The sequence below is a fragment of the Terrapene carolina genome, unplaced genomic scaffold (genome assembly GCF_002925995.2).
Source record: "Terrapene carolina triunguis isolate 2854851 unplaced genomic scaffold, T_m_triunguis-2.0 Scaffold789, whole genome shotgun sequence".
Lineage (NCBI taxonomy): Eukaryota > Metazoa > Chordata > Testudines > Emydidae > Terrapene > Terrapene triunguis.
Genome location: NW_020665140.1, coordinates 4,626,382 through 4,648,116, shown reverse-complemented (window position 1 = coordinate 4,648,116; position 21,735 = coordinate 4,626,382). Strand labels below are relative to the sequence as shown.

Here is a 21,735-nt window from a genome sequence, read left to right as displayed (position 1 = left end):
CTTAAACCCCCTCAGACATTTCCACCACAACTTCAGCAACCATCACCCTCCCATTAAAAACTCTCTGCACCACTCCCACACTAGCATCACTCTATGGACACAATGATCAGCTTCAACAGTGGAACCCTACAGACAACTATATACAAGAAACCCATAGATCATAGAATATCAGGGTTGGAAGGGACCTCAGGAGGTCATCTAGTCCAACCCCCTGCTCAAAGCAAGACCAATCCCCAACTAAATCATCCCAGCCAGGGATCTGTCAAGCCTGACCTTAAAAACTTCCAAGGAAGGAGATTCCACCACCTCCCTAGGTAACCCATTCCAGTGCTTCACCACCCCCTTAGTGAAAAAGTTTTTCCTAATATCCAACCTAAACCTCCCCCACTGCAACTTGAGACCATTACTCCTTGTTCTGTCATCTGGTACCACTGAGAACAGTCTAGATCCATCCTCTTTGGAACCCCCTTTCAGGTAGTTGAAAGCAGCTATCAACCCCTGCCCCCCATTCTTCTCTTCTGTAGACTAAACAATCCCAGTTCCCTCAGCCTCTCCTCATAAGTCATGTGCTCCAGCCCCCAATCATTTTTGTTGCCCTCCGCTGGACTCTTTCCAATTTCTCCACATCCTTCCTGTAGTGTGGGGCCCAAAACTGGACACAGTAATTCTGATGAGGCCTCACCAATGTCAAATAGAGGGGAATGATCACATCTCTTGATCTGCTGGCAATGCCCCCATTTATACAGCCCAAAATACCATTAGCCTTCTTGGCAACAAGGGCACACTGTCGACTCATATCCAGCTTCTCGTCCACTGTAACCCCTAGGTCCAGAACTGCTGCCTAGCCATTTGGTCCCTAGCCTGTAGCAGGGCATGGGATTCTTCCATCCTAAGTGCAGGACTCGGCACTTCTCCTTGTTGAACCTCATCAGATTTCTTTTGGCCCAAACCTCTAATTTGTTCAGGTCCCTCTGTATGCTATCCCTACCCTCCAGCGTATCTACCACTCCTCCCAGTTTAGTGTCATCTGCAAACTTGCTGAGGGTGCAGTCCATGCCATCCTCCAGATCATTAATGAAGATATTGAACAAAACCGGCCCCAGGACCGACCCTTGGGGCACTCTGCTTGATACCGGCTGCCAACTAGACATGGAGCCATTGATCATTACCCGTTGAGCCCGACGATCTAGCCAGCTTTCTATCCACCTTATAGTCCATTCATCCAGCCCATACATCTTTAACTTGCCGGCAAGAATACTGTGGGAGACCGTATCAAAAGCTTTGCTAAAGTCAAGGAATAACACATCCACTGCTTTCCCCTCATCCGCAGAGCCAGTTATCTCGTCATAGAAGGCAATTAGGTTAGTTAGGCATGTCTTGCCCTTGGTGAATCCATGCTGACGGTTCCTGATCACTTTCCTCGCCATACCTATCTTCATGGATCCTGTAACCACCCCAAACACACCAAGAAATCTGTTTATCTACAGCCAGTTACTCAGATACCACAGAATATGCTCCAAGGAGAAAATCGGGATGTACACCATAAGACCCTCAAAACTGCTTTCACCAAACAAGGGCACTCCACCAGAGAAGTAGATCGCATCATGTTACAGGCGACCCAAATACCCCGAGAGGACCTACTTCAATAAAAAAATCAAACTCACTCTGACCACACACATCTAGTTGTCACCTATCACCCCACACTGGAACCCATAAGGGGTATCACCAAACTATAACCCATAGTCAATGGGGACCCCAGCCTGAAAGAAAAAAAATGGTTTGTTTAGTCACGAAAAGAGACAGCTGGAGGGGGAACATAAGTCTTCAAGTACACAAAGGTTGTTATAAAAAGAATGATAAATTTTTCTCCTTCTCACCTGTGGACAGGGCAAGAAGTAATGGACTTAAATAGCAGCAAGGCAGTATGACACTGCACCCCATATTCAGCATAGTGATGTTATGATTATGGCATAATTATGATGCATTTTGTACATATAAGGTGTCATTGGAAAAGTTATGATTTGCTGAATATGATTCTTATTTTTATGCATGCATCATTTTTGTATCTAAAATTATGAATACAACTATGTATCTGTATTTCAAATGTAGTTATACATGGGCGACACCCACTAGGCAAAATGCTTCTAGTCTAGATAGCCAGCTGTTAAGAGCCTATTCAAGGTAATGGACGATTAGGAAAAACAATAGGCCTTAGGAGAAGCTTATCTCCCACCTGGTAAGCCATCCCGAGTATGCGCCAGACAGCCTGTATATAATGGCTGCTATGACTCAGAAAGGTATGCAAGGGCATGTGACCAGGCCACATGACTCTGGACTCTCCATTTTGGGATGTCTGTATTTTGGGACAAAGGGTTCCCGCCATATTCTAAAGCTATATAAGGCAGAGAGTGACATCATCTGTTGTTCTTCACTCCCCCACAATGGAACACCTAAGAGAAGCTCCTAAAGAAAAGGACTTGGAATGGGGGTGAGTATTCCAACCTGCAAAGCAAATGCAGCTTGTCCCTTAAGCAAACCTGCTTGTATCATCAGACAGGATGAGAGTGGCGAATTCATATTGTTATAGCAATAAAATAAAAACCAGCAGGATCTTATTAAGAGGGATAAGGCAAAGATGCCACATTTATTGTAAATATAATGATAAAGCAAAAGATAAAAGTAAACAACGTTGTTTGACTACTTATTTCTTATATACACAGAGAGAGAGAGAGGTTCATTTACACAATCATTCATTTAAGTTCTGTATAGGTGTTATAGTTACCAGCCTAGAAATTGCTCATGCCAAGTTACTGGCCAGGTATCTTGGTCATGAGGATGGAGCCAAGTCTGTGTCAGATTGGCAGCAGAACCAGAGACTCAAAGTCATCAGTCTTTAGAGTCCATTCTTATATGAATTAATTCCTATGTTAGTCTATGGGAGCTGTTTCATCCTCCTGTTGCTGACTCAATCAGCAGATGGCGCATTCCTGTCCAAAGTGGCACATTCCTGGTGGCTCCACACTGTCCAAAGTTTGTGTTTCTCATCTTTCCAGATGATGGGGTGGATCCCAGTTTACCCTCAGGCGGTTGTCTGGTGGTCCTACTTGACACATTCTTCGGCCGATGGATACTCCCTTTCTAGGCTGGCACCTCCCTAACCATTCATGTATATCAAGCATTCATCAGCATACATTCCATATCTTAACCATATTTTAATTTACTGTCTCCACCACTTTCGGGGTGTGTACTAATTCATTTGAGACTCCCGGCCCTTTAATCACAGAGGGTGGGGGTCTGTCCTAGGAGCCGTTGAATGAAGTGAAAGTCACTTAACGGCTTATAGTGTTTGTTTACATTGTATCAATTACTTCAAGAACAAAGTTAATTAACTTGTTTGTAAGTTTTACATAGTAATAAAGTATCTTTCACAGGATAGATACAATCAATGGTTTCTACAGACAGTAGCTTACAAGTTTTAACAGAAGACCCAAGAGATTTTTGTACTTGGTGAAACTGTTGGATTTTAAAGTGTGGGGGACAAATTATGAGGGGGTCACTGTCACTTGGGGGAATCACTGTTAGTACCTTCTTTAATATCCCTACAATATCCAATCTATTTAGTATGTTAAGCTTAGTTTGCGTTTTTGTTTATTTGCTAGGTAATCTGCTTTGATCTGTTTGCTATCACTTATAATCACTTAAAATCTATCTTTTTTGTAATTAATAAACTTGTTTTTGCTTTATCTAAACCAATGAGTTTGAATGAATTACTTGGAAATCTTAGCTCAAGGGGCAAAGGCTGTTGCATTTCCTCTCTACATTAAGGGGGAGGTGAACTGGATAATAAATTCATACTGGTCAGGGTTTTGACCAGGGCAGGATGGTACAGCTCTGGGGTCTTAGGCTGGGAAGTTGGTGGTTATTTTGGCTGCAGCCTCTGTATTGTTGGTTCATGCAGTGGCTGATCAGCCTACATGTAACTGTAGCTGGGTGTGTCTCTACCTGCGTGAATGCTGGTGGAAGTGCAGGACCGGGAGCAGGTCTGCAGCTTGTCAGAGCAGCACAGTGTGCGAGTGAGCCCAGGCTAGTGAGTCAGAGGGCTCAGTAGTATCCCAGTTCCAGGTGGCACCCTGGGGGGAACCCATTACAGGGAGATTGAGGTTAGACATTAGGAAAGAATTCCTAACGGTATGGGTAGTTAAGCACTGGAATTAAATACCCATCGGAGGTTGTGGAACCTTAGTCATTGGAGGATTTTAAGAACAAGTTGGACAAACACCTGTCAGGGATAGACTAGCTAATTCTTAATCCTGCCTCAGGGACTGGACTAGATGACCTATTGAAGTCCCTCCCTGCCCTACATTTCTATGATTCTGTGTTTCATAATGTTTATACAGTCTTGAAACTTTTTTTCTCAGTAAGGCAAGTTGTAAAAATATTGTAAGCTCATAGCAGTCTGAGGTTTAATTAATGCCAGGAGCCTTCAATAAACATTAATAGAACATTGGAATAAGCTTAGTGCAATGATTCCTGCAATCAGACTGACTAATACCTGTCATTAAATCTCTATGGAAAGTGACTGACTCTAGCATCAATGACATCACATGAATGTTGTGCATTCAAAGATGGGAAGGAAAGGTCAACAGAAAAATGAGGGGGGGGATGGTAAGGTCCCAGCAGTGGATTGGCTGGAGAGACCTGGATGGAAAAAGAGGGGGGATCTAGTGGAAGCCCCTGGGTAATTACAGAATAAATGGGGGGTTACCTTCACTGGACACTGTTATCTGCCGGGTAGTCCCAGACATCTAATAATAAAGGTGTGGCCTGATTAAACCCATGTCAAATATCTCCTGTCCTCCTTTCGGTATAGCCAGACACATGCTGCTCCAGCAAAGGAGCCCTTTCTTTACACAAAGTCCAAAGACTGTTACAGAAATACACCGGTATATCCTAACTGTAGACACCACTGTATCCACATGGCAGGGGGCAATTTCTGCAGGGCATGTCCTGTTTATATTATAATGTCACAGACTGAAAGCAGGATCTTTTACATTTAAGTGTAACAGTAAAGTAGTGACCTTTTCTAGATTTGTATCTTTCATTAGTTCTTTTATGTGGCTTGTTTCATCTTAAATTTAAGTAGATTTTTCCATTCTTCTTAGCAGTGTTGTTACAAAAACACCTTTTGAAGACATCACTTGGAGTGTACTCTACTCCTTCTTAGACTCAGATTGCCTTCTCCCAGTTATTTCAAATTGCTGGTAGTAATAGTCCGATGTACTAGTACTATAATACTTAGTCCTGCTATGAGTGCAGGGGACTAAACTGGATGACCTCTCGAGGTCCCTTCCAGTCCTATGATAGTACACGTAAAAATGCTAGCTGCTCAGTTATGATGAGAGAAGAGTAGAATATTTTTGTCTGATTATTTTGTCCTGGTAACACAGGGGTTCTCAAACAGGGTAGGGACCCCTCAGGGGGTCGTGAGGTTATTACATAGGGGTCACGAGCTGTCAGCATCCACCTCAAACCCCGTTTTGCCTCCAGCATTTATAATGGTGTTTAAACATATTTAAGTGTTTTAAATTTATAAGGGGGGTCGCACTCAGACAGGGCCGGCTCCAGGCACCAGGCACCCAAGCTGGTGCTTGGGGCGGCACCTGGAGGGGGGCGGCGCGGCGCTTCGGCCGCCGGGGAGAGCGGGGCCACAGCCGGGCTCGCCGCCCTCCCCCCGGCGCTCTGGCCGCCCCCCCCGCCCTCGCCTCGGCCGCCAGGGGGAGAGCCGAGCCCCCGCCGGGGCTCGCCGCCCTGCCCCCGGCGCTCTGGCTGCGGGGGGGGAGAGCCGAGCCCCCGCCGGGGCTCGCAGCCCTGCCCCCGGCGCTCTGGCCACCGGGGTCGGGGGGAGAGCCGAGCCCCCGCCGGGGCTCGCCGCCCCCCCCGCCGGCCCCCTCACCCCCGCCGCCGGGGCCCCGGCTCCCCCCCCCCCCCGCTCCGGCCGGAGGCTTTTTTGCCTAGGGCGGCAAAAAAGCCAGAGCCAGCCCTGCACTCAGAGGCTTGCTGTGTGAAACGGGTCACCAGTACAAAAGTTTCAGAACCACTGTGGTAACAAGTTGTAGGAACCAATTGAGTAGGCTGTATTATGTGGAACAATTCAGTTCTTGATCTTGTTCTCACTGAAGTCCAGTGACAAAATTGTCCTTGACTTCACTAGTAGCAGGAAAAGACCCGATAGCCTGATCTTAAGACATTTGCAGTCAATGGGAGTCTTTTGGCTCAGGCATTTAGTCAATAGTTTCAGGAAGAAAATAATATTTCAAACAACATTGAGGATCTGACCTGACTTTGGATTTCTGTGATTCCATTTTACACAACAGAATTTAATGAGACTCTGAGAGAATTTTTACCCCTTGGCCTCATGCACAACTCCCATTGAAGTTAACTGGCAGAATTTGATTCTGAGGCTTACGTTGAAGAGAGAATCATGTTAACTCTATAGACAAACTAAAAAAGGATTAATTCAAAGTGTAAATGATTTGTTTTGTTTAAAAAAAGTGTTGTAAAAAGCATTCTCTAAGGACTTCAGGACTGGACAGAGTGAACACCAGATAGAGATTATGGAAAGGGCCAAGAGATTGTGGCAGAGATATTTTAATGTGAAGAAAAACAGAGCACAGATAGCATATATAGGCACCCATTTGTGCTAGTTTAATTTTCTGGGACATTCTGCTAGTCTCTAGTGCCTAGAAGAGGCCTCCCTGTAAACAGAAAAGCATGTTGTGTTTAAAATAAAAATGGATCATTCTTGATTAGTTTAAATTACAGGAGAAATGGTTTGCAAATGTCCAAAAAGCAGGTTGTGTGTACAATATTTCAACAGTCTGAGTTTTAGCATTTTCCATGTAAAGGTCATTATCATAAAGGGTCTTTCCCCTCTTTTTAGTTTGCTTATTTAAGAAATATGCAACTTCAACTGGAGTGTGAGAGTTTAAAATGTTATCCACGAGAGTCTCGAAGAACCTTTTAAAATTAAGATCGTTGCAGTTATGCCTGAATAGCAGTAACATATGTGCCAACTAGCTTCACAGCTTTAAGGGGCAGTTTAATGTGTACAGTTATATTGTGTTTAACTCCTTGGGCCTAGTGGCTAGGATTCCAGGGTATTGAATAGCATCAAAGTTTGTTATTTGGCCTTAGGGAAGCAGAAATGGAATATACAGTGCTGACATTCTACAAACTCTGCATGCCAATTTTATGGAATACCATCGGGTTTATGCTACTTCTACAACATCAAGATGTGATATCAAGGTTTCTACAAAGGATTCTATAGAATCACAACTATGTTAACTCTGTTGAATGGATCCTAAACATGGGTAATGAAGGCGGAAGGGCACTGGTTTGACATTTTTGGTTCTTGTCATCCTCATCAGCTGCTCCATATTAAATGGCAGGAAGTGAGGCTATTTGAAGTCGAATTTAGTGAACACCTCAATTGACACTGGTTTGGTTTTGATGCTTGTTTGGTATGGATGTATTAGGAAGGAAGACCAACAAATTCCGAATTGCATTTGCCAAGGAATGCCACTATACAGTTGGCGAGCATATAGTCGCCAGAAGTTTTGGTGGTACCGTAACATTCCCATTGATGGACATAATGTGAATATCCTGCCAGACCATTTTAAGGACCTCGCTAGAGATTGAGCACGACCTGAGTCAAACTGCAAGGAGAGTATGTCCCTTGGGGATTTGCCATGATGATTATGAGGGTCATATTGATGTGCCTGATCCTGTTCCTGCTGAAGATAAAGACAGAGCTCTAATCGAAAAAATGAAAATCAAATGTCAATAATTTAGAGGGAACTTTGCAGCTCAATAAAGAGCAGATTGATGGGCATTGTGAGATATATGAGGAAGGGTTGCCTAGTGGTTAATACATTGGACTGGGACTCCGGAGACCTGAGTTCACTTTCCAACTCTGACTGGTGTGGAGAAAATCAATAAGAAAGTGTAATTTACTCCTCATAACACAAGATCTAGGGGTCACCAAATGAAATTAATAGGCAGCAGGTTTAAAACAAACAAAAGGAAGTATTTCTTCACACAACACACAGTCAACTTGTGGAACTCTTTGCCAGAGGATGTTGTGAAGGCCAAGACTGTAACAGGATTCAAAAAAGAATTAGATAAATTCATGGCGGATAGGTCCATCAATGGCTATTAGCCAGGATGGGCAGGGATGATGTCCCTAGTCTCTGTTTGCCAGAAGCTGGGAATGGGCAATGGGGGATGGATCACTTGATGATTACCTGTTCTGTTCATTCCCTATGAAGCACCTGGCATTGACTACTATCAGAAGACAAGATACTGGGCTAGATGGATCTTTGGTCTAACCCAGTGTGGCCGTTCTTATTATATGCTGGAAAATGTATTAGACTGTTAATTTTTTGATTGCAGAGATTTTCTGGTTGTACTTGTTTTCTCCTCTCTCTCTCTCTCTCTCTCTCTCTCAAAGTTACAATAGAAGTGTTTGGTTAAATTTTCGAGTTTTCTTCAGTGCCATTATTTTATTGGTGTTAACAAATCATTCCTTAAGTATAAGCTCTTTAGGGCAGGGACTCTCTCTCATTGTGTGTTTGTACAGTGCCTGCTACAATGGGCCCAAAATCTCAGTTGGTTTAGGGATGCTCACCGGTGCTACAGTAATACAGATAATTAATAACAGCACAGTATTCCCTTATGTTTTATATTCAATTTATTTCGTGCTGTCTCTGTATTTCAGATGTTCAGAGCCTGGTTCTCCTCTGCCCTACTTTTAGAGTAGTCATTTATAATTGAGCAAAGTGATTGTAAGTGACTACCTATGCAGTGCAGCAGAGTATCGACCCCTCATTTTGTTGCAGATCTTTGTAGTGACAATATACACAGTAACTGTATTATTGAAGTTAACAGCAAGAAGTTAGAGGTTTTGGCAGCTGGATAGGGAATAGTTGGGACTTTTGGCACTTGCGAAAGTGTAAGAGAACATTTGGCATTATAGGGACCTCAAAACTCCAAGCAAAACAAACCATCTATGTAACACAAACATACTGGTAGGTCTTTGCTCAGGCATAAGCCAGAATAGTGAAAGCAGATATCGCCACAATGGGATTTTTAATGGCTGATCCTTCCCTTATGCATTAAAAACCTTATTGTGTCATTCAGTGTGTCAAATCTTTTAAAAATGTAATTATTTCATGATAAACACACCCTTTGAAGTTGCGTTATTTCTTTTATGAAATGTGTTCATGATCTTTTCCTTCAGGCTAGGAGAGTTGGTGGTGGAATGATTATAAAAACTATCTACAGTAAACTGCATGGAAATTGGCTTTTCTTCCTCTAGACTTTCATGTTTCACACCTGGATACTGCATTTAAATAGAAATTTAAAGAGATGCAGAGGCATCTCTTCTTTCCCTCAAGACATAATACTTTGCATGTGTATAGAGCTTTACATTTTTTCAACGTTTTACAAACATCAACTAGTTTTGCAAAACTCCTATGAGTTGAGTAAGCGTATCTACATAAGGTAGATAACCTTTTAACTAGTTTGTGAGCCTTCTAGTGGTGCTCACCGTATATTATGTTTTTAGAAGCCATGAGAAACCAGAGCAGCAGCATATAGGTAGTTAGGCCTGGCATGTTTGTTTTTTATTTAGTAAACATGGTTATTTAGAACCCAGCAGTGCCATGTTTCTTCACATTGTATTGTTGTATAAAGAGCCAAAGGCACAATAGTAAGTAAAGTTTATTATATTTGTATTACAGATAAAGGGGAAAAGTGAGGCCAACAGGTGAAATAACTCGCCCAAGCATTCATTGTCAGCTACAAGATTAGAACACTGGAGTCTTGCTCTTAGGCTTATGGTCAAATGGTGACACCCATGTTCAGTATTTAAATCAAAATACTGAAGCTTTCTAGGGGGTTGAGTGCCCGAAAACTGTAGCAAAATGTAAACAAATACATGAAACCAGTGCTGATATTATGAGTGAGATTTTGAAAAAGCAAGTCCTGGAGTCTGCAGATCACACAGGAGCGTGAGTTATTGTCCAAACTCCTCTCCGTTCTGTGCTTTGACTTTTGTAGTAATTGAAAAGCAATAACAGAACATAAACCTCAGCTCAAGCTTCTTCCCAGGGCCTGGCTACTCCTAAGAACTCCCATCAAGATGTCCTCTTTTCCTTTGACCCAAAGAGGCATTCACCTGCATTATAGAATCATAGCAATGTAGGGCTGGAAGGGGCCTCAAAAGATCATCAAGTCCAGCCCCCTGTGCTGAGATAGGATCAAGTAAACCTGGAGTATCCCTGTTATTAAAAAGCTTCAATGATAAGGGTTTCACGGTCTCTCTGGGAAGCCTATTCCAGAACTTTAACAACCTTTATAGTTAATATCTAACCTAAATCTCCCTTGCTGTACATTAAGCCCATTATTTCTTGTCTTACCATCAGTGGACATGGAGAACAATTGATCAGTCCTTTTCATAACAACCCTTCACATATTTGAAGGCTTTACAGATGTCCCCCCAAGTCTTCATTTCTCAAGACTAAACATACCCAGTTGTTGTAGCCTTTCCCATAGGTCAGATTTTCTAAACCTGTTAGCCTGGGTGGAGATAATTGGGTAGAGTTCTAAAACCTGAATTCAAGGTGTCTCAGCAGACGAGCTCTATCCTCCTGTATGGGATCCTAGAATCTGACATTATGTTACAGTCAATAAACAACAAAATATACAGCCAAGGAAATGATTAACAGTCAGGGCAGATACAGAGCCAGATTTTCATAAAGACTTTTTGGTGTGCCGACACAGGGAAGGTCCTTTTTATACTGCAAAAAACGCCATTTTTAGCCATGCTGGAGGGACAGGTGTATTTTAAATGTGATCCCCTGAGATATTTGTATTTGAGTGTAGTGATAATGTACTGAGACTTTACCTGGCCCTCCTATCAAAACCATATTATTATATGTGGTGTTTACTTGCAAATAGAGAGATCATAGACACTATAAACGTAATGTCTGTGGAAATTCTCAGTTTAAAGTGGGTCATTATGTAATTTGTTTTAAGGTAAACATATTGGAAACCAATATGATAACTTATTTAGTCCATGGGAACAGAATAGATAGGAAGAATATAAAGAGAGATGGATATAAAACTAAACGGTAGGCCCCAGAGACATTTTTAATCTGCAAGTAAGAAGAAATTTGAACCAACTGTGGATGGGCAAAAAAACCAAAAATCATTGATATGTTATGAACTAGACAAAATAGATTGCTTAGCCAGGAAACTGCAGCTGTGCTGGCTGAAACCTTTCTGAAGCATCCAAAACAGTTGGAGCTTTTTTAGGTTTTTCCACTCTTTGATTAATATGAATACATGAGGCAATCTAACCCTTTAAGTATTCTGGTATTGGACACTTCAATTTGAAAAATGAGACAAGTGGCCACAGTCCTGTCATTGACAGGGAATTAGATGATGTGAGAGAGCACGTAGCAGCATGGCTTCAACATGCTCACAGCCAAAGCCACTAAAAAACATTTCATTTTCTTCATTTCAGAGGAGCAACATGATAACCCAGTCAGTCGTATATGTTACAAGATTTGAAGTGTGTGGATAAATATCCAGGCCACAAGAAGATAATGAATGAATATACTGACACTTCTGTAATAAGAAAGTCAGACACTTTACTTTTAGTCAAGTAGTTGACTTTGATCTGTAATAGCTTACTTCTGCCACAGTACCATTTCATCTGTTCTCATGAGTCCCAGACATGCAATACGGAGCATCTTTGTTCAAAGTTGATGTCCCCAAATACTTTAAAGTTGTTTCTGCTTTCCATCTGGTCAAAGTCATAATTTAGTATCCTTAATCAAAAAAAGGCTGACAATCAAAATCAATCTTAAGCCAAATCTTGTAGTGCTTCAATGCGTGAAACAAGGACATTATAAGAAGCCAAATGCATTATATAAAAATTGAGCTAAATAAAACCTATCTATTTTTACATCTTCTAAAACTTGTAAAAATGTCTGCTGTCAAGACAGATGCTTAGAAGCACTGTTTTTGTTGGCTTTAAAAATTCCATAATTATATTAAGTTTGGGGGTAACTTAATTGACCTGCTTTGCCAATAGAAATGGTTCTTCAACGCTGCTCTCATTTTCTGACTTCTTGGTTATGTGCCTTGTCTTTCTCTCTTGCTTCCCTCTTCTCCCCCCCCCCACCCCCCACCCCCAAAAAAGCTTTCTTAAAGCACCAATTTTCAAGGTTTGCGGGTGAAGGGAGAATGTTTGAATATGATTCACAACAAGAATAAAGTACTTGACACTTGATATAGGTTTATAGAAAGTGTTGACTAAAACCAGATTCAGGTAGAGTCTATAAGCATGCATATAAATAGCAGGGGATCTCTCATGTGTAGTGTGTACTTGGGATCAGCTTCTGCTAATCATGAAAGATTTATTTGAGGAATGCTGGCAGGCAGAGCTTTCCAATAAGAGATTGGATTCCTCCAATGGTTTCATATTATGTTGCTCTGCATTGTAGCACTGAATTTAAAAATAAATTAAAAAAAAAGACATGAAAATGTGGATAGTATAGTCCATAAGATACTTCTGAATTATCTAGAATATTAAAATTACCTGCTCATCTTTGCTTTCCTTGGTCTTACTAACTTTTGTACAGGTAGTGGTCATTGTGGCTAGACATCCAGTGGACAATGTTCCTAAAATAAGAGGGAAGATTATGTTAGCAGTGCAGAATTCCCTCCCTCCCTTGGTACTGGGGCATTGGTGTGTTGCAGCTTCTATCTAATGAATAAATATCTTGATGGAGGGTTGATAGCAGTCAGTAACTCTCTTCTTCCCAGTTATGGTAACCGTCAATCCTAACATCTGCAGGATTGTCATACGTTTTACAGTTTCTATCATGTGTAATTTCAGTCACAGCCACTGTCCCAGAACTGTGGGATAGTTGGGAATGGTTGTAGAGCTGTGTTGTATGATTCTGTATCACAACAGCATCTCTTCTCCCAACTGTCCATGTAAGATGTGTTCCCCACCTGACTTCCCATTGACTGACCCCCTCAACAACAGCTGCAGTCACTTCTGCCTCTGCTGAAATTGAGAGTGGGTGAGTGAAGAGGTAGGTTTCTCATCCTCACCTTTTAAATCCGTTTTTTACAGTGCTGTGGCTGGTGGTTGATTTATCCTATGTTATATCATTACTATATGGTTGAGTGGGGGAAAATCTTTGTTTAAATGGACAGTTTCTCAAAGGTTTGGACTTAGCCTGATTTCCTGCAGAATTTTTTTTTTTTCCCCTTCCCCTTATTATGATATTTTATTAAGAATGCCCTTCCCGTATTATCATGAGGTGAAAACTGTACTCCATCCGTCAAAATGTCTTGGTTCAGTGTATCAGAACTAGAAAGAAACAGGTCTAGGTCCTATAAATGAAGGGCTTTTCTCTTTCCTTGGTGAAAGAGTTACTGTGTCAGGAACCAGGAAGTACTCTAGGCAGAGCTCTGGCTCTTGACAGTGTCAAGCTCTGTCTTCACTGACAGACTACTTGTATTGGGGATGCATGTAATGTAATGTGGGGTGGAAGGGGGTAAGTTTAATTGTTAGATCCCAAATAATTTTATTTAAAAAATAGTAAATATTTAGTTTAGAGAAACAACAAGTAGTTCAGCTGTTTGTTTTTTAGTTTTTGTTTTCCCCAACTGCCAGCTCAGGAGTGTGTCTTTAATCACAAGTGTTCTTTTATGTGCCAGTTATGAATATTAAGAACTTTAAATACAGCCAAATCCTACTATTTCCTTGTGTACCTATCTCTAGCCCCTGTCTCCTCACTTGGAATCCATGGTCTAAACACCAGGTGATTAACACAAGAAACTGTTCATTTTTAAAGTTATAAAACAGTTTCATAAACTAATAAAATCAGTACAAGACTAATCCTTTGTAGTCTTAGTTAGCTTTATCTCATCAGTCCCTGTTGAAGTCTTAGGGAGTTTTTCATTGGGCTGGTTTCTTCTTCAGTCTTCTATGTTTTTCTTACCTGTTTGTGGCAGTTCATTTGTAGAGATGGATAGGATGAACTGTGAAATTCTTGCTGTCTAAGAAAGGAATCAGAGGGGGGAGTATGTGGTGATCAGTTCAGAGTATTCTTCCTGTTTCCATGAAATTATAGGAAACAGTACCTCTTTCTGAGTTGTTCAGATTCAGAATTGGTTGTGTCACTCTTTGGTTGTCTCAGTGACTTTATGGTGATATCTTCTGCTCCTGGATATGCAATCCACCTAATGAATATGCCACATTTCTAGTTTCCCCTGTTGTTTGTTTGTGTGTGTGTGTGTGTGTGTGTGTGTGTGTGTGTGTGTGTGTGTGTTGGGGGGAAGGGGGGGGGCAGGAAAGCATCAGAGAGAATTAATTAACTTTAAAAGTTTTGTTTTTATTCAATCCATTTTCTGAGATATTCTTTCAGTTTTATTAGAGTTTGACAGGAAGTGAAATTCTGTAAACAGTAATGTTTTTCATATAACAGTTCTCAAAATAGTTCTTTTTAAAATTAAGTTCTTTAAGCTTAAATGGTCATCAAAGAAGGCATTGTGTTTTATTTTTACCCATCTCTTTGCCTTCAGGAGTTTGGTGAAGGATTGCTTAAGCAGTGCCAGATAATTAATTTCCAAATGAATATAAATATTTCTGTATTCAAATAGCTTCTTTATATTAGTAACAAGTTATAGCATCAAATGACCTTACTATATTTGTATATAAAACATCTTATTCATATAATTATGATATCTAGAAGTTAGGTTAAGGCTTGCATTTAGATAGAATAAATTTGGAAATATACATCTCAGAAAAAACTTATCCTATCTTAAGCACTTGAGAAACAAAAAATGTTTCCTCTTTAAGTGGAAACATCAGTTGGACATAACCAATAGTTTCTGCAATACATTTCCCACCATAAATGTTCTCCAACTGTAAAGAATGGAGTCTTTAGTGTATTTACAAAAGAAATCAATTTCAATAAGGATATTTTTCAATTTTTTTTGCTTTGAAAAGAAAAGGTATAGGTATAGAAAGAAAAGAAAAGGTATAGGTAAATTTGATATATGCCCACTTTACCTCCAGATTTATTGGTCTGATAACACAATACTAGATTCCCCACACACCCCAAAACACTAATGTTTTACATGGTTTGTTGTTTCTTGACCCATGCCCCTTAGAGTTACAACTTTTTGTTATAGCAATTAAGCATCTATTAGATATTTATAAAACACAATATATCTTTTAAACATAGAACAAAGAAAATAGTATAAAACATTAAGCAAGGTTAAGTATTAAATACAACTTTTTGAGTCTGTATACACATACTTAGGATAATAAACACTTTATGCCTATAAAGCCCTGGTTATCTATTCTGATATTTGCTTGTCCTTGGGAGATGAAATTTAGCTTTAACATTTTGCAACCTAACTAGCTAAACACAATTTGATATTCTTATATTTTTAAGCATCCTGGCTATAACATACTTGTAGCTACATCTTAATATTCAGTAAAAGCACGGCCTTGATTGTAATGAGATAATAAAAATAAGTTATAATAATTTCATATCATTTTTACATCAATATTGAGGTGTCTTACCTACAGCAGAGGCTGCACTAAGTATTTTGCTGCCTTAGGCAAACCGCAGATGGGCCCACTGCCCTGGTTCATCTGGTCTACCCTATCCCATTATGTCTGTGTGCCTGTATGCATGTGTTTTCATAGATCTATTTAATTTAATAGTTTGACAATAAATTTTTATTCTGAATAGTGATAAAAGGTAGCTCACGTTTCTTCCTTTTCTTACATTCCTTTTTTCGTTCTCTCTCAGGATTTTACTTTATTTTGTTTCTTGAGGTTAGTGTTTGTAAAAACGTTCATGTTTTTCACAATTGGTACAAATCTTCTCTCTGTCTACTCTTACCATCTTGATGCCTGTAGTCCCCCTTGTGCTTCTCCTGTAGTAATTCCTGGTGAAACATTGTCTGTTTTTGTTTGTTTGTTTGTTTTTTAAATTAATATAAACCGTGTCATAGGTGTTGTACACAGAATTTGAGATATAACTATATATCTTTTTACTCAAAATCAGATTCAGTATGTTCCCCCTACCCAGGGGTGAAAGTAACTTACAGGACTTACTGGTACAGCTGGAGTCCTGAGGGGGGCGTGGCCTCATCCAGAGGGGGCGTGGCGTCTCAAGATTTAAAGGCCCTGGGGCACCGGCTGTGGCTGGGAGCCCCAGGGCCTTTAAATCACCCCGGGGTTCCCAGTTGCAGAGGTGGCTGGGAGCCCCTAGGGCTCAGGGACAAATTAAAGGGCCTGGGGTTCCGGCCGCCGCGGAGCTCCGGGCCCTTTAAATCCCGGCCCCAGCTCGGCAGCCGCAGGAGCTCCGGGCCCTTTAAATCCCAGCCCCAGCCCGGCCGCCGGAGCTGCGGGCGGGATTTAAAGGGCTCTGGGCTCCCCGCCATGGCCCTTTAAATCCCCAGCACGGTGTACTGGCTCTTGCCGGTACGCCGTACCGGACCGGCTTACTTTCACCTCTGCCCCTACCTACACTTCAATATCAGTTTCACCCTTAAGGAGGGAAGTGGCTCAATAGCAGAAGGTTTTCGCTTCGATTAATAAGTCATTTTCATTTGTGGCTTCAATAATTGAAGCAGCAAAAAATGATGCAGTAAGAGATCATTCCCTGTAAAACATGTCATTACATAAATACAGGTGACCTCTCATTGAACTGGAAGAAAACGTGCACTCAAGTATGCTATGAAGTTATTTTAGTGAAATGTTCTACCTCATTTTTGAGAATGTCTTTCAAAAATATGAGAGGACCTTAAAACACAATCAGCCCTCAGTCACAACCCTTGTGTACTAATATTGGGGTCTCAGATGAATGATACTTGGATATAAACTACACATTGCTGCATCACTTTTGGGAGGAAGGGGGAAGGGAGGGAGGAAATTGACTGAAGTTTGGGAAAGCCAATGCCTTACCTCACCTGATTTTGTGCAGTCTACTGAAAATGACATTTTTGGTTTGTTATGTTTAATTCAGAATAAGAGGCAATAAGAACAAATGTTAGGGTAAGGAGAGATGTTTAGCTATTACATATTTATGAAAGTCACTTGGAAGTTGATCTTTTTGCTTTGTTGCTTGGAGCTTTACTTTAAAATCTTAAAATTTCAGAGAAGCATGATTTAAATAGATGATGTAATCGTTGGTGTAAGGTCGACTTTCTGCATGATGTGTGGAAGGTCCAGACATGAAATTCACTAGGAAAACGTAGGATTTGATTGTGAATCTTTCTATTGTCATCTCTTAAACTTTTCAGAAATACTAGACACACAGGCCAATGGCAACATTTCCAGAAGCTATTTTGGAGGAAAATATACTGCTCAGCATTTACACTTGGTGGTAGGGATTGGATCATTAGATTATTTAAAATAAAGTTTCCCCCAAACATACCACTTACGTATGAAGTCACTGAAGTGTAAGAACAAAGCTGTTTTGTTACTCAGAGTGGTAGGGATGGAAGAATTCAAGGAAATATTGAAACTTGAATAATTTGTGTAAAAAAAACTTCAGAACTGGGCAGCTGGAGAGCAGGGCTGTTAGCCAGGCACCCAGCTCTGAAGGCAGCGCTCCAACAGCAGCAGCACAGAAGTAAGGGTGGCAATACCATACCATGCCGCCCTCACTTCTGCACTGCTGCCTTCAAAACTGGGCGGCCAGAGAGTGGTGGCTGCTGACTGAGGGCCCAGTTCTGCAGGCAGTAGCGTAGAAGTAAGGTTGGCAATACCATACCATGCCATCCTTTCTTCTGTGCTGCTGCTAGAGGTGGCTCTGCCTTCAGCGCTGGGCTCCCAGCCAGCAGCCGCTGCTCTCCGGCTATCTAGCTCTGAAGGCAGCACTACTACCAGCAGCAGCACAGAAGTAAGGGTAGCAGTAGCACACCCCCTCCCCCTCTACAATAACCTTGTGGCCCTCCTTCAACTCCTTTATGGGTCAGGACCCCTACAATTACGACACCGTGAAATTTCAGATTTAAATAATCAAAATCATTAAATTTACTCTTTTAAAAATCCTATGACCATGAAATTGAGCAAAAGGGACCGTGAATTTGGTAGGGCCCTAATCATAAAACATGGTAACATTCTCTGTAGAACCTAGGAAGTTCTTTAAATATCTAACACTAGGTAGTTTAGCCATACCTGTGTGGACAGGATTCAACCAGAGAATGCTATAGTCTTGTTGGTCTGATAATCGTTCCACTTAGATCCAGAAATGCTGTTATTTGATGCACTCATCGTAAAGAATGTATCCATGATTATGTGAGGGGGGTGTGGGGAGGATTGTTTCCCTTGACTAATGGGAGCAATGGAGGGAGTTTGTGGCGGGGGGGGGGGGGGGGCTACTTAGAGCAGGCTTACAGGGATTGGGCTAGACCATAATATTTCTCATGTCAGCGGATGCCCAGTTTATACTGTGAAAGAAAAATGTCTATATTATGAGCCAGTACTAATGGACAACTTCCAAATTTGACTATAGCATGTTCTAGTCCTTTTTGTACAGGCGGGACCAAACTGAGTTATCAAATATGGGGGTCTCAATCATGTTAAATAACCTTACTTTATCATAGTCAGGTATTCAGATAACTGTGGTTTACAAAATTAGACCTTCTCTGGATATAGAATTTTCTAAAGTGATAACACTTAGGGAGAGCGTTTGGAATCTGAAAAGGAAGCACTCAGGAAAAAAATGAATATCAACTTGTACCGGAAAATTTGTCTTTGGGCAAAATTATCCAACTGCAGAGGAGACTTGGCTATCTATACCTGTGAGCTGGAATTTCTGGTTGTCACTTTAGAATGCTATCATGAAGAGGGATGGGACAGACCAAGTGTGCTCTGGGCCAATGGAAGTTGATGTGGTAATTTTTTTACAATGATGCCTTAACAAATTTTCACCTTATTTTCTATAATCAAAGTCATGCTACTTTGTGTTCACCTTTAGTAGTGTGGATGTAATGGGACTTAGGAGGTTTTTTGTTTCCAGAATTATCACTGGAGCCCATTATACTGTCTTTCTGTTGATACAGTACATACTGTATAAAATTATATTTGCAATATCAAGTTATCAGTTTTATTAAGTGCTTTTATATCAGAAGAACACATTGTAGTGTTAAGGACCCTGATAGCCTCTTATTACTCAACAATTTTAATAAGTAGATACTTTGTAGAATTGCTTTTCAAGTATTGCACCCATAATTAACTAATTTAACTAGTATAAATCAGCCAAATATACAGAAAGAAGAGAAAATATAAGAATGGGCATTACTATTAAATTGATTTAATTCTGATATTTGAAGAATGCTATTATTTAGGCAGCTTATGGTTTGTTGAATTATTGTGTAAAAAGATACTGCCATGCTTTGAAATCTGTTGAATGATGACATTTGTCTATTACTGTACAAGTGGACTTGCTCTCATATATGCTATACTATCATTACCTTTTAAATGTTTCTGAAACTTAAGTTGTATTATGAGGGCTTTCCCCACTCCCAAAGGACTAAAAACAGGAGATACTGCATGTGGTTTAATTAGGCTGCAACTTTATTATTAACTCTCTGGGTTAGAAAAAAAGCATACAGTGTAGGTAATTCCTTGACCATTTCAATATATACTTGGGGGCAAGAGGGCTTCCATCAGCCCTCCCTCTTTCCCATCCTGGTCCCCAGCCCATCCGCTGCTGGGACCTTAACATCTCTCCCTACTCCAATGAGGATTAAGGTGGGCTATAAAGGAGGGAGGTTGGCTCTCTTCCGTGCCATAGGAGCCCCAACACCCTTCCCCATTTGCACGCTTTTAATAAATACTTCCTTTAAATCCTTTACCAGTCCATTTATCTGATCACTGTACCCCGTCCCTATAAAGTACCTGCACTAGACATCTACCTTACGTCGTCATAATGAGCTGTGATGACATAGCTTAACATTCCATGTTCACTGCCAATTAAGCTTCCCCTGGAACCTGCTGTGGGGAAGGTGAAAACCTGCCACCCCCACCCCCTTCATTTAGGCCAATCTGGCGGTGAGAGGAAAAATTGCTTCCTGGCCCCTTGAGAAGGGAGCAGCTAGCTTAGTGCCCACAGCGGATCCTGACCAAATGGTATTTCACCATTTCCATCAGTGGGAGGGTGGATGCTGGTCCAGGTAAAAGAGGGCTTCTCCACTTCTGCCCAACATATATTTCTATAAACTCCCGCACAATCACATAGCCAGCAACAGGGGTCAATTGGGGGGAAGGCGCATTCCCGGAAGTACAGTTTGCCTGGGGGTGGGAAGGTTCTAAGGGGAGTAGTGAGGGTATGTAACCGGGTGGCTTGCCCCTTAAGGGCTGGAACTAGCTTATCCTGATTACAGAGAGAGCCACTGCTGGTGCACAGCAGGATGATTGCCCTATGAAGAGCCCAGGCATCTGCAATGAAGTGGGCAAAGCTCAGGAAACTGGCAGAGTCTGCAGAGAGTAAGGAAAGCTCTTGAGGTAGGGACACCTGGTGACAGTATTCAAGCAGTGGATAGACTGCAAAGGCCCCAGGCAGGAAGGCCTGGGGAGAGGAAGAGTTATGAGTGGATTGGGGGGGGGGGTCAGTTTTGTTTAGAATTTATTTTATATTAATAAAACCAGTCCCCATGGAGGGATATTTTTGACCAAGAAAAAGCCTGATTGGAACAGTCCAAGGGGAAACACAGGCAGGCTGCCTGAAGCATGACCCTAGGCCATGCGGGGGCACGCAGGAGGCAGCCAGCTCGGTTACAGTCAGATTTTTTAGAAAACCGGTACTCTTTCTTTCTCTCTTTTTCTCTCATTGACCAAATACTTCTTGACCCTGGACCTCAGAAACCTTTCCAGTGAAAATGTAATCGGAATTGATGTGTCTTCACGAAATGTGTTGGCTTGCATGAAACCGCGTATTTCAATGAGAGAATTTTTGTTGAAAATGTTCCAGTCATCTGTAGTCTATGAATCTCCCTTCTCATCCTTCAGAATCTGGCTTTGCTGGGTAGTATGCTGCTAACTTCTCCATCTTAAAATATGTTTGTGGCATCCACAGCAGTGCTTGGTTAACAGAGTCCTAAATCTGCTCCTGAAGGAGGATCCCGTGCATCACATTGCAATGATATTCCCATAGCACTCCTGAATCATGCATACTCACAGTTTGAGCCCACTGCCCACTTAATAAATGGATCAGTTGATACATAAGATAACAGTACCAGGAAAACAAATCTCCCAGTGAGAATAATACCATGATAACTCCATTTCCAAACAGCTGTCAGTGCATGAGTTTTGCACTTATAATCTGGATGTTAGTAGCTCAAAAGCCCAGTGAGGGAGAATATGACTCACCTACAATATGTTGTTTTGTTTTGCAGGAGAAAGCCCAACATTTACAGAAGGCTCTCGCTTCCCAAGTAGATAAATCCACACAGACTGAACTTGTAGGCCATGATGTAAGTAGCTGTATTAAACAGTATTTTTTGTCTTCTTTATTGGTATTCAGACTTTGACCTCTGCTAGTGCAATGTCCAAGCATTAATTTAATAGGATTTAGTGGAACACTGTTCCTCTTTTGCTCCTAAATGATTCTCAAATGCCTTCTG

At 41.3% G+C, this 21,735-nt stretch overlaps 1 protein-coding gene across 2 annotated transcripts in view; it reads left to right on the top strand.

Annotated features, from left to right (window-relative positions):
- CCSER1 (coiled-coil serine rich protein 1) overlaps positions 1 to 21,735 on the top strand; it is a 1,059,536-nt gene that overhangs the window by 640,199 nt on the left and 397,602 nt on the right. For both annotated transcript variants that reach the window (XM_024216934.3, XM_024216935.3), the window contains exon 9: positions 21,508 to 21,585. In XM_024216934.3, the coding sequence (XP_024072702.2) occupies positions 21,508 to 21,585 (78 nt within the window). The remainder of the gene's footprint in view (positions 1 to 21,507; positions 21,586 to 21,735) is intronic.